The sequence below is a fragment of the Tenrec ecaudatus genome, chromosome 1, assembly GCF_050624435.1.
Source record: "Tenrec ecaudatus isolate mTenEca1 chromosome 1, mTenEca1.hap1, whole genome shotgun sequence".
Taxonomy (NCBI): domain Eukaryota; kingdom Metazoa; phylum Chordata; class Mammalia; order Afrosoricida; family Tenrecidae; genus Tenrec; species Tenrec ecaudatus.
In genome coordinates this window covers 193,991,882-194,005,953 of record NC_134530.1, presented here as the reverse complement: position 1 = coordinate 194,005,953, position 14,072 = coordinate 193,991,882, and the positions used below count along the sequence as shown (strand labels likewise).

At 37.6% G+C, this 14,072-nt stretch overlaps 1 protein-coding gene and 1 pseudogene across 2 annotated transcripts in view; both read left to right on the top strand.

The window, feature by feature from the left end:
- The window catches only part of ACBD6 (acyl-CoA binding domain containing 6), a 180,061-nt gene that overhangs the window by 67,000 nt on the left and 98,989 nt on the right, over positions 1–14,072 (top strand). For both annotated transcript variants that reach the window (XM_075528046.1, XM_075528052.1), the window contains exon 5: positions 608–713. In XM_075528046.1, coding sequence (XP_075384161.1) covers positions 608–713 — 106 coding nt within the window. The remainder of the gene's footprint in view (positions 1–607; positions 714–14,072) is intronic.
- Positions 8,485–12,778, top strand: LOC142429454 (induced myeloid leukemia cell differentiation protein Mcl-1 homolog pseudogene; annotated as a pseudogene).

Below are 14,072 nucleotides of genomic sequence, written 5' to 3'. Positions count from 1 at the left end.
TTGGTGGTGTAGTGGTTAAAGTATTTGATGTCTTACAAAAGCTTGGCAATTTGATCCCACCAGCCACTCTGTGGGAGAACGATACGAAGGCCTCTTCTATAAAAGGTTCACAGCCTTACATGCCCTGTCGGGGTAGTTCTACTCTGTCCTGTAAGCGCATTAGGAGCCAGAGTGGACTCAATGGCAGTAGGCTTAGTTTGGGTTTCATCGATTTCTTTAACTGTAAATGGAAGTTAGTAAATAAGATTAAGTGAATTAGTATATGCGATCTACTTATTATAGTGCTTCCTAGTTCCTACTCTTTATTTCTACTACCTCTTAAAAACCTCACTACCATGGAGTTGATATCAACTCATAGCAACTGTAGATAGGACAGGGTCGAACTAGTCCTTCGAATGTTGCCAATGCTCATAATTAACATTTTTAAACTTGATTTCAAACAATCAACTTATGCTGTTATTCTCTAAGGCAAGTCCTGACCTTACTGAAAATTCATAATCAAAACATTCCATTAATGTCTATGTAAGTAGCAAGCCAATTGTATTAAAAGTTTGTCACATCTATATATTAGCTGGTAACCCAAACAACTTCTTTCTTTTTGTTCTAGGGAAGAAGATAAAAACATATTTGATTATTGCAGGGAAAACAACATTGACCATATAAACAAAGCCATCAAATCAAAAAATGTGGATGTGAATATGAAAGATGAAGAGGTATGTAGAACAAGTTATCTAATTGTTTTCTTATACCTTGTTGCTATGTCCCAAGGCCTTTTGCTAAATGACAGATCTGTGAACTGCACTTCAAAGTGGCGTATGTTGAAGAGCAAATCGGAGGAGCTAACTGGGTGGAACCTCTACTTAGGATGCTTTCTGTGTCGGTATCTACCATATTCTAACCATGCAGCAGAAGTTCCTAGCTGAAATTTCCAGCAATCAAGTAGCTTCCATTTGTTTATGACAAAGGAAAAGGCTGTTAACATAAGTATAATCTGTCTCTCTCATATCTTAAACAGATTACATTAAATTTAACTCAGTGAAATTATTCCTAGGGAACAATGTGTCAGACTTTTTAGAAATGCAGTAATTTAAAGAGCATAGCCACAGGTAAAAACTCACTGCCACTGAGTCAATTCTGACGCATAACAAACCTATAGGACCGAGTGGAACTGCCCGTGTGTTTCTGCAAATCTTTATAGGAGTAGAAAGCCTCATCTTTCTCCCACCACTGTTAAAAGGACATCTGAATGCATTTGTTTTGTAATCAAAACTGTTCATATACAAGGGTAAATAAAAAAGTATTGCCATAAAATCCTAGAAATTTTTATTAAACAAAACATTAAAATGGACACTTATTTATTCACATATTTTCCATCTAGGTCTATCCACTTCTGAAGGTGGTATTTCCATCACTCTAACCCTTCCCTAAAGAATTTGCATTTCTAAGAAAATGTTCCAAAATTGATTGTGGTAATGATTGCACACAGATCGTCTTCATATGATTGAATGATTAAATTGTCTGATATATGAAGTACATGGCAGTTCTGCTTTGTCCTATTGTGTTGTTGCTCTGAGTTGGAATTGATGGCAGTGGGTCTGGATACCCATAAAATGAAAGAGGAATAAAATTCTGCTGCATAGATAAACCTTAAAACATTATGTTGAGTGAAATAAATCAGACGCAAAAGGACAAATGTTGCGTGATCCCCCTTACGTGAAATACCTAGAATAGGTAAATATACAAAAATTTTTAGCAGTTAGCAGGGTAGGTTTTGTTTTAAGGTTTATACGTTGTGTTAAAAGTAATGAAAAATTAAAAATGGATAATAGATGAAATGACAAATACATTGTTGTATATATTTCACCCACATAAACATTTTTGAATTAAAAAAAGAGAGAATTTGCATTCTTAGTAATTTTGAGGAACTCAAATCCTGTTCCTTTTAAACTGTTCTTTTGAGTTTGAGGGACAGAAGTCTGAAGCAGCAAGCCAGTGCTGCCCCTGACAACCGAGCAGATGCATTGTACCGATGGGAAAAATGTCCGCAGCACAACTGTGCTGGCTTTGCTCCTCTCTGATAGTTTTCTACTTTCTTAAGCGTATTTCTATTACACTCCTGTGATCACCCTATGTCCTTTGAGGAAATCTGTCAACATCACCCCTTGGGAATCTCAAGACATATTTGTCATACCTTCTGAGCTGACCCCTCTGCCTTGAATTCATCTTTGAGGTCTTCCTAACCATTTTTTAAAAATCATTTTATTGGGGGCTCATACAATTCTTATCACAATCCATACATACATCCATTATGTCAAAAACATAAGTACATTTGTTGCCATCATCATTCTCAAAACATTTGCCTTCTACTTGAGCCCTTAATATCTGCTGCTCATTTTTCCCCTCCTCCCCCACTGGCCCCTACCTCACGAACCCTTCACCATTCATAAATTATTATTATTTTGTCATATATTACACTGTCTGTCATCTCCCCCTGCCTTCTCTGCTGTCCCTCCCCCAGGGAGGAGGCTATACGTAGATTCTTGTAATCAGTTCCCCCTTTCTACTCCACATTCTCTCCACCCTTCAGGCATCGCCACTCTCACCACTGGTCCTGAAGGAGTCATCTGTCCTGGAGTCCCTGTGTTTCCAGTTGATCTCTGTACCTATGTACATCCTCTGGTCTAGCCAGATTTGTAATGCTTGATTAATCTAAAAACTGTTGTTTTATGTGGGGCAGCATTCTTAAAAATATGTTGCAAAGCTTCAATAGTGTAAGATGATGTATACTTGAATTATGCTTAAATTTTGCTCCTAGCCCAGACCAAAATTACTTCTTTCTCATGGAACAAAAAGTATCCTTTATGTTTTAAGCACCCTAACAAGTCTGGAAAAAACAAACTCCCTGCCAACAAGTTGATGCCAACTCACGGAAACCGTATAAGACAGAGTAGACAGACCTCTTCCTGTGAGTTTCTGAGACTATACTTGTATACAGCTGTAGAAAACCCTGTCTTTCTCCCAAGGAGCAACTGGTGGTTTCAAACTGTTGACCTTTCGAATCACAGTCCAACTCAATTGATAAGCCACTAGGGCTCCTAACAAACCTAAGCTAAGTACATTTTTGAGAAACCTAATCTCAGCCATCCATGGATCACAGAGACGTGTTTAAACACGTTTTGTTTCGAATAAGCCCATGCGTGTATGGACTGGAACCATAGACCAATAATACCATTTTACTTTCTCCTTGAGCTTAAACTGTCCCTGAATTATAGTTGTTAAAAAGGAACGAAATTTACTAATTCCCTTGTAGTCATTCTCCTTCTTTGACGAGGCTTTGGAAGGTTATTGGTCTGGTCAAAGGATATAGTGTTTGTTAGGAAGAGGAAATGCTGTGCTCATGGATGATTTCTAGAGTTGATAATCAACTTATTTAAAAATGAGAGTCACCTACACAGATTAAACCCAGATAATGTGATCTCACTTTTAGGCAACATTTATCTTATAATATAATGTAACAGCTGGTACTGAAAATGCAAGACTATGCTTCTCCAGTGAAAGAAGAAAGGGGGACCAGTAATACTGGTTTCTACCAAATAATGAGGCACACAAAGCCAAAAAAGATGGATGGAGAAAGGCAAAAGCCAGATCATGAAGTAATAAAACCATGTCTTAACAAGACAGCTAGAGGTGTCTTTTTGCCTCTCAAAATCAGAATACTTTTATATTTCAGTAAATAGGCATTATTAGTTCTCTTGAGTTCATTGTTACAATGTACGCATGTGAAATTGTGTGCACACCTCTGAGCTTTCCTAACATATCACAACTCTCCCCAAAACCCATCTGGAGACAGTTGGGCACCCCCTTACAGAAGGGTCACACGGATGGGATTAGTCAACCAGGGCACATTATAGTGCCAATGAAACACACAATAATCCTCTGGTTCCTTAAGGCTTCCGCTCCGCCCACTATCATGACCTCAGTCCTGCCTTTCACTTCGGACTAGACCAGAGCGTGTACATGGTACAGATTAGAACTGATGACACCCGGAATCCAGGTCAGAAAAACCCCTCAGGAACAGAAATGAGAGTAGGGAAACCAGAAGGGTAGAGGGAAGTTGAGAAGAGGTGAGAGGGGAGGAAGGGGAGCCGATCACAATGAATGACACATAAACACACATACCCGGGGACAAACAACAGAAACCATGGGGGAAGAGAGGCAGCAGTCGGTGTTGATGTGAAAATTATAATTTATCAAGGAGTCACGAGGGTGGGAGGGAGGGAAAAAAGAGGAGCTGATAACAAGGGCTCAAGGAGAAAGCAAATGTTTTTGAGAATGATGACGTCAATAAATATTCAAATGTGCTTGACATAATGGATGTATGTATGGATTGTGATAAGAATTGTATGAGCCCCCAATTAAATTATTTTTTAAAAAAAGATGGAGGCAATTCCCTCAGAAACGTATAGAAGTAGATGAAGGATATGTCGAGAAACAATAGCTTCACATTTGGGTAGGTTTGCATAAGAAAGGTTTTTATTATTTAGTTTTAAAAAAAGAAAGTAAATATTTATAAAAATAATGATGGCAACATGTAGTACAAATATACTTGATACAATTGATGTCTGGATTTTATAAGATCTGTAAGAGCCCCCAATAAAGTGATCTTTTAATTTAAATAACAAATCACAACTTTTACTTTCTGCTTTGTAGTCCATTCAATGTTATTGCCATGTGATTATCAGGGAGCTTAAAAAATTGTGAAAAAATGGAACTAAAAGATAATGAACCCCTTCATAGATTGTTCGTTGCTGAGCTATGTACTGTACTATGTGTATTAATGTAGTACAACCATAGCAATGAAAACCAATGTCAGCTAATGTTAGTGGCTTACAACAGCAGAGATCTATTTATTTCAATAGGGTTTAGGTCTGCCGAGACTCTGCAGGATTCTCTTAGCCTTGCATGGGCTCAGCCATCTTGATTTCATTTGGGGAACCGACTCCAATGAATAGTGTTTGTTGTATTATAGTGACCCATCCATTTATCAGTGCCATCGAGGCACTTCCTTAACAATCCTATAGGACAGCACGGAACTGCCTCCTATAAGTTTCTGAGGCTGTTCATCTTTATGGGAGCAGAAAGTCTCCTCTTTCTCCTGTAGAGTGGCTAGTGGATTCGAATGTCTGGCCTTGCCATTTGCAGCCCAGTAATGCATAACCCATTGCACCAACAAAGTTCCTGTAATTTGAAGTACTTTTTCTTATTGCCATTTATCTTAACAACAATCTTGTAAGCTAGATACATGTTATCTTCCTTTTGCAGACAGGAAATGCACTTACGTGATCAAAGTCTTCACTGGATTGAACAGGGATAAACAGTTTCCTGTTGGCCTTGCTGATACTGTGCTTGGATTTGTTCTAAATTGTTATAGAAAATCTTCCTCTAAGTCATTAAATCCACATGTGGCCCTTGCAAAGACCATTGTCCAATGTGACCGTTGGACAGCAGTAATAAGGATTGACTAAATGTCTAAAACAAGCAGCTTGAACCAAACATTATTTTGTTTGTGTGCAAATAAAAAGGATACTTGCAAAATGTATTACATCTGTCATTTTACTTGGCTGCAATACTGCTTCTCAGTACCACCCATGCTTTAACTCCCCCAGCCTGCCAGGACCTTGTGTCTCCGTGAACAGATGAAGTGCTTACACATTCATAGACTGAGACACCAAGAATTCAGTTGGGCTCTCTCATTGCTCCAAGCAGATTTCTGCCCTTTCAGCCATGACAACTGAGGCTGGGCCTTGAATACTGATGGCAAGCCCTTGTATTATTAATCAAGGATTTGTATGAATTAATTTAAGAACTTAGCAAGAAGAGATGGGAGCTTCAAATCTTAATCAAACTTAACATCCTAAATAAAATAAATGGCATTGCTTCATGACATTTAAAACTCTAGCATATAAAACAACTTAGTACGCTTTGATAATGAACTAGAAGCATATCACCTCAAAATTAAGTTGTTAGCTAAATACTTATAACCCCTTATCAGTAAAAAGTTATATACTTACTATAACAATTCCAGGAACAATTATATTTTGAAAATACATCAGTTCTTTTTTGTGTTTATCTATCTGATATTTGAACTTGAAATATTCCACTACAAATTGCCTTAAGATTCTGTGAGATAGCAAATGTCTTTATGTAAAATGTTCAGTTATTAGGAACAACCCTATTTTAGTCTTGCTCTTAGATGACTAAAAATCAACATTATTATACTTACATTTTGCTGCGATGAGCACATAAAGACATTGAATTATAGGGGAAAAAATAAGCTACATTTGTATTTCCACACATTGAAACAAAAGTATTATATTACCTTAAGTTCATATGTTTGGATTTATAACTATCTTTGTAATGAACAAATGCAAATATCATATTTATTAAGTATATTTTATACATGTCTATTTGAATAAGATATGTGAATAAATATGCTATATAAGAAACATCTCATAAGGTATTTAATATTTCATGACATGCCTTAATTATGTATACATAAATTTCCTCATGCATAGTTTTTATTCATTTAAGTCATAACATATTAATATATTAAGGCACATATATATAGTTTTTTAAGGAAATATAACATCAAGAGTTGATTGTTTTGTCAGTAAAACACTAGAACTGAATTACCTGGCCCTTTCTCATCTCCTCCCAGTTCAGACTGCTTGCATCTCTTAATAGTCATCTCTTAGATCTGCAGCTGGACTCAACACATTCAAGTCTCAAACCATTTCTCTGTAGTTTTACCCTTCTGGAAAATTGGCGTAGTCTTCCCATCATACCATTCTGCTCATGTCATAATGCTGCTTTCCCTGGGCATACAGAGAACCTCTTCCCTTCTTGTACTGTGTCACTTTGTGGACAGAAAGTCCACCGGGTTTTAGAAACATCACCATGTCCGTGAGAGTGCTACTGGCACAAAAAAAAGGTGTATTTAATTTGAGGGAGTTTAGTGATGTTTCCTACTGATGTAATAAATAGAGTATTGTCTATATTTTGCATGGTAGAAAAAGTTGTATGGTTTTACTTAGCATCCAGGAAACTGCACGAGGTAGTGGTGGTTCAGTGGTAGAATTCTTGCCTTCCACGTGAGAAACTAGTTCAGTTCCTAGCCCTTGCACCTGGATGGCTGTCACCACTTGCCTGTCAGTAGAGGTTTTGCTATAGTGCCAAACAGGTTTCATTGAAGCTTCCAGACAAGCTAGAAACAAAGACTTGGTTATCTAATTCTGAAAGAATACCAGTTCATGAAAACCCTGTGGGTCACAGGGTCCAGTCCCTTGATAGACAAGGTTGCCATTAATCAGGGCTAACTTTACAGAAATTAATAATAGACATGTACAATGCGTTTCAGTAGTGAAGTTTACCTAACCATGGTGTTTGCATTAAATTACTAATTATCTTATATTTTTAATCAGTTGTAGAAATTGAAATTGTGGTAGATCATGTGAGGGTAATAAAGCCATTTAATTTTTTCAAATGTGGCTTCAGTGTTTATGTTTTGAGCCATGTTAGTGCATCTCTTCACACATGCCAAATATTATCCTTCTGGAAAACATCTTATAATGGGAAAATATTTAAATAATTTGTAAAGTTTAAGATAGGAACAGAATATCTCTTTTTTTTTTAACAGCTCCCAATAAAATGATTTATTAACAAAAAAGTTGGAAATAGAGATATTTGATACAGATATCATATATTTCAAAGAAATAAGAACCAGGAGACAAACAGAAATCAGCGTATTCATATTAAACACAGTATTATTTAAATAAAAGATGAAAACAACATAGTAGTTGTCATTAGGTACCATTGAGTTAGTTTCAACTCAAAGAAAATCTATGTACAACAGAACAAAAAGAATATCTCTTATCAAACAACAAGCACAAATTATGTTTGCATAATTTTTTGCATAATTGTGTCTGCATAATTCTTGTCACAAATTATTTCTCAGAACAGTGCCATATACAGTAGGCACTAAATATGTGTTTATTGATGATTTCAATGTTTTAAGTCTTATCTTAAATTTACTTTAAAAACAAATGTAGAAATGTAATATTTTAGGAAAATATTCTAATTAAGCTAATGTAATATTTTAGGAAAATATTCTAATTAAGCTTTCTTCTCCCACCCAAGCATTGGTACATTGTTCAAGGGCCTCGCACAGGTTCTCTAATCCCCCCAAATCCCTCCTCTCTGGCGGTACAGCTTAGGTGAGGTTCGTTGCTTTCTTTTGAAAGTGTCATTGTTATAAGTAGCCCTTCTCCATAGATTTTTGTTTCTTTCACAACCTTTAAAGAACATTTATTCCCCCTGAACTCCGTTCTTTTCTTCTTTTTGTTTTGTTTTAAATCCGTGGTCTTTGTCAAACTACAATTTACATGAAGCTTAAGAAATCACTCCAAAATCTGTCAAACTGACAGTATGAACAGAGAAGCTGAAGATTTAAGAGGCAAGGTTCGTATACTGAGAATAAATGTATGCATTATTTAACTATGGGCAAAAAGAATCACATCATCTTAAACAACTTTATTATTTGGTAGTTTAGTTTATTAAAATGTTGATTTGAAAAACTTTGTTAGTTCACATTAATAATTGAGAGATGACGTTCATATGGTCCCATGGTGCTCATTTGCCTTAGTGTAGGGAGCGCCACTTAAAATCAAGATCAAGATTACCCTTTTTATCATGAACTCATATTTCCTATAAAATCAGAAAAGACTAAAAGGATTTCAAATGAGTTTTGATGACTTATTTTTTATTTGAATTTTCCAACACTTACTTTTAAAAAATAAAAAATTTTTTTTGGCAGCTCATGGAACATTCACTATTCTTCTCCAACCAACACCAGACTTCAATTCAGAAAATACAGAACACTTCAGAGACTTCTCCCGTGACCTCCTGTATGCTCGCCACCTGAATTTTACTTTTATTATTTACCTTATCAATCTCTATTCCTATCTTTGTTCATCCATTATTCTGTCTTGTTTTTTGTTGCATTTCAGAGTTAATGGCAGATCATCAAAAACCCCAACCTGTTGCAGCTGAGTCAGTTCTGACTCACAGCAGCGCTAGAGGACAGAGTAGTGCTGCTCCATAGGGTTTCTGAGGCTGTACATCTTTAAAGATACAGACGGCCTCATCTTTCTCCTGTAAAGCGGCTGGTGGGTTTGAATCACTGACCTTTATGTTAGCAGTCAGACATTTAACCAGTATACCACCAAAAGCAAACAAACAGATCCACTGTCGAGTCCAATCCGACTCATAGTGACCTTACGTAGCCTTTCTGAGGCTGTCGATCTTTACAGTGGCAGACAGCCTCGTCTTTCTCCTGTGGTTTGACTGGTGGGTTTGCACTCTTGACCTGATAGTTAGTAGTCTAACACTTAGCCGACCACACCAGTAAGGGCTCCTTACTGCACTACTAGACCTCTTTAAACAACAGTTCTCTTCTTCCTAAATACTTCAGGATGCTTATCATTGAGTGGAATTCAAAGGGTTTCAAATTTGAACTGATTGCGTGCTCATACCAGAGCTCATCTTGGGGGTGATTACCAGACTCCTGAGAGCCTGGCTGACAGATCCCATTCACCATCCTAAATACATGCCTACACCTGTGAGAGGCTTCTTGGATTCACTGTAACGTTTCTGAGTTTCACCCATATTGCTGTATGAATCTGTACTTCCTTTCTTTTCATTGCTGAGTAATAGTCCATCATTTGAGTAGATCACAATTTATTTATCCCTTGTCTTATAATGGACACCTGGACAGTTGCCATGACAATGTATTATTAGTGCTATCATCATTTTTTCTGAATGAAACCATTTCTTACTTGCTTACTTTTCTACCCTGAAGTCACTAACATTGTAGCTTAGGAAATGCTGTTAAGGAGGGAATTTTTTAAAGCAGAATAATTAAAATATTTCTCAATTCATTTACAATCCAGAAACACCATTTCTCCTGACCCTAAATTTTATCCAGAGGAAGAGATCAAATACTTGGTGCATTATTACATTATAGTAGTGAGATTTTCTGTTTAAAGTTAGTAAATAAATTATCCCAGAAGGAGTCATTGGCTTCTATTCTAAATGCATCATGAGACTCTGAAGTACTTTGGAATTCTATTCCTAAACTGTTGAAGCAGCGTTGTCATTTCCATATTGGGAGAGTGCTAGACGTAGGAAGCCTTCTGCAGTTTTGCATGTGGCAGGACAGGGAGTGCTAAGTGGCCAGCTGCCACTGCAGCAGCAACAGCAAGGAAGATTGAGAAGCTAGAGATAGGCTAGACTCTAGAGAGGGTATTGTTAGCCAATCTATACTATAATTGTAAATTGAAACTCAGTGTTTTGTATGCTTTGGTTTTTTGCAGAGAGGAATCCAGCAATTCTCACTGTGATATTTTATTTGCTAATTAGACAATACCATAATAAGTGTTTTTGTAAAATGGCATAGTGGCCATTCTTACCAACTTAAGCATAACAACTCTGCCAGGTTTTTGTCTGTGAATAGATGGTGTTCCTGTTTTTATCTGGTTTGAAAATATGAAAACATTACTCATTTGATAATAGAATTTCTTTATTGAATCTTTTGATACTCAGGATAAAATCTAATTTTTAAACTTCTACATGGTTAAGGACAATTAACTCAGAATATCCACGAAGCATTTGAAATATTAAAACCCACTCTATGTTTCCTACCCAGAAGGTATGAAAGTAATACCACTTAATAGGTTAGCTGCTGCCCTGCACTTTCAAAGCACTTTACAGTCATTCGTCTGTCTGGGGTAAGAAAGTATTAGCACCTTTGGTTAATAGATGAGAACTTTTTCTCTCCCCCACATCTTGTATTTTTCTGCATTTGAGTTCCTGAATTTATTCAGCCTCTTCAAAGAGTGGCTACTGGTATCCTTATAACCTAACCTAATCCTGTTAATGATGGCATTTACCTCCTAAGTGCATGTTCCCAGAAGGGTTTCAAAAACTAGCAACAGATATTACTCCCCCACCTCCACCCCCAAAAGGCAAAAAAAGGTGAAGAAAGATGACCGGCTTTGGTGGTAACAGTAAAATAAATTTAAGTTGCTGATTTTTAAGAGATCTTAGAATCTTATAGAAGACAATAAAATAAAATAGCATATAAATAAGTGGGGCAAACTATTTCATAATTTTGAGTAATATCTTTAAATAACTGTTGCTTTAATCTATACCTAATTCATGGATTTTATGCTAGATGAGAGATATAGAGTCCTTTATTTAACAAATGCATGTTATGGTCCAGATATGTTTGTTATTAGAAAAAAGAAAGGAAAATGAATGACAGGTGTTTGTGCTCAGATTTTGTTATAGTTAATTGTAAGGATAACGTCTCTGCAGATTACTATTACTTGAACCAATAGTCTTAGAGGATGTTTACCAAGAACATGCTAGCCTGAAAAAGTAAAGGTTATCAACTTCAGAAACCTGCTTGTGCTGGTCTTTGTTCATTTCGGCTCTGAAACTTGCCTTGTTTTAGCCATGCCTATCTGCACAGTTAATCCTGCTCTTCTGGAGTTTCTTAATCCTGCATGAAAACATTAATCATAAGTGGTCTTAAGATAGATATCTTGAGTACTTCCATGGAAAGTCATTGTCAGAGAATTCATTCTAATTCAAGGTTAATTAGTGTACCATTAAAATAATGTGTTACAAAAATTAATTACATTGCAGGTCAAAAAGTGTGTTCGGAAGCGTAGCGTAACTGTCTAAGAGCACATCATCCTTCTTAAACCTCCGCTGTGCATGTGTCGCCCTCCTAGAAAATATATCCCAAGTGAAAATCACTGCCGGGGTCCAGTCATAGGTGTTTTCCTCTAAAGTAAAATGTTGGCACCGCACATGGGAGATGTAAAATATAATGCCCATTAGCAGTAAATGTGGTGCATGTCTTGCTTTCCCATTGAAATATCCAAAGATTTATATTTTAGTGTTACTTGGTATAACCCTACTGCGTTAAACTTGATGAAAGCACATCACTGCTACCCTCACGAGGCAGATGTTCTTTGCGCCTGCCCACGCCACCGTGTAGCCCAAAGAAGAGTTGGACGTCAGGTACGAGCCAACGCATCTGGGGAAGCGGCTGACTGACCTCCCTATGCCAGGGCAGGGCAGGGAGTCCAGGAATGGCCCTGGGTACGGATGGGTCTCTACCCTGGACACTGTCCCCAGTGGAGGAGGAGGGGGAGAATGAGTTGAACCCACAATCGCAGGAGATTATCTCTCCATACAATAGCTTTGGGAGCAGGCCACTGGCGCCAAGGCTGTGGGGCCACCAGCAGGAAGGCGTTAGAGACTCTCCAGTGGGCAGCGCAACCATGAGCCAACCTTCTAAGGCATGCTACAAAAACTGGACATGAAAATGAAACGCATAATACATTTTTGCCTCAAGTGATGGCACATGTTTTCAGTGATGAAATAAACCAAGGGAGAATTGTGACTCATATCTTTTGGTGTCTTTGTGGTCAAACACTTGAAGAGCATAAATCAAGAAAGCTGCATGAAACCCGTAGCAGAAAGTATCACAGATGTTCCTGTTGGGACAAAACGGGACTGGTTAGTCAAACAAGGAGGCTGGGCTGGGTTTGTGGAGTTCTTCCAGGCAGAGGACCTAAAAGGTGGACTCAGAAATGTTCTACTGGTTTTCTCAGATGTTGCTGGAGCAGAAGCAGTTTGGCACATCTGATTATGTGACAAGTAATTTGTGCCTTTTCTTTGTCCAGGAAGGTCATCCTTCTACATTTGGTAGATGTTGACCCATTTGTAGTGGGTTGATGGTAGTTTAGCTGGATCCTGATCATCAACATTTAGCTTCTTGGAAAGTTTTTTGCTCACACTGAGAGAATCCCAATCTGAAAAACCATCTTTGGTGAACTACACACCCTCCATGGCCTCCCAAAGTTTGCCGGTGGTTGAAACTGAACGTTGATCCTTTCATACAGTGACTCTGGAAGGAAGCAGGGTTTTCCTATCTATTTATTCCTGTGAGCCATAACCTTCTTAATACTTGCTGTTCTGGCTTGTAAGTGCAATGATTGACTTGTAACCAATTTTTACCACTCAAACCATGTACTTGTGCTGTGAAATTAAATGTACAAGGGGGTACCCCAAAAAAACCAGAATTGTGCTGGCAGGGCAGAGCTTTTGTATACACATTTTCACCCACTAGGGGAGCATCAAGCGACTCGCTCTGAGTTAGTGCTCAGTGGTGTCACCTGGTAAGGTTTTCTCTGATCACAGTGAATTTTTTTTTTCCGTAAAAGCAGTTCATGGCCAATTTAAGAGAATAGTGTGTGACTGTGAAATTTTGTTTCCTGCTCTGGAAAAATACTGCAGAAACGGTTGTGATGTTGAACACAGCTTATAAGGACAGCTCTATGGAAAAAACTCAGGTGTAAGAGTGATTTTCTCATTTCAAAAAATTTGAAATGCCAATTCAAGACAAACCTTGTTCTGTTTGTCAACTTTCCCAATGAACAAAAATGTTGACTTGTTAATCAAGCTTTCTATTTAGAGGTTCAGAAAAGATTGCATAACATTGTGCAACAGAAAGACTTGATTTGTGGCAGATGGGACTGGTTTTGCCACTGCAACAATGCACCAGCTCACTCGGCCATATTAGTATGCCAGCTTTGGACCAAAACAGCATACCTCTCTTGCCCCAGGCACCTTACTCACCTGACCTCACTCAGTGAGACTTCTTTTTGTTTCTGAGAATGAAGAGGGACATGAAAGGACAGTGATTTGACATCACAGAAAAGGTGAGAGAGGAAAAAGAGGGAGGTGCTATCAGCCATCCAAACACAAGTTTGAAAAATGTTTCCAAAAATATAATCACCGATTTTACAAATGTATTAAGTGTATTGGAGAGTACTTTGAAGGTGACATGGATGTTTTAGGGGGGGGGGAATTTTAATACATAATTTTCGAAATTTTTCACGTTTTGGGGGGGAGTAGCCCCTCATATATATGAAGTTAAA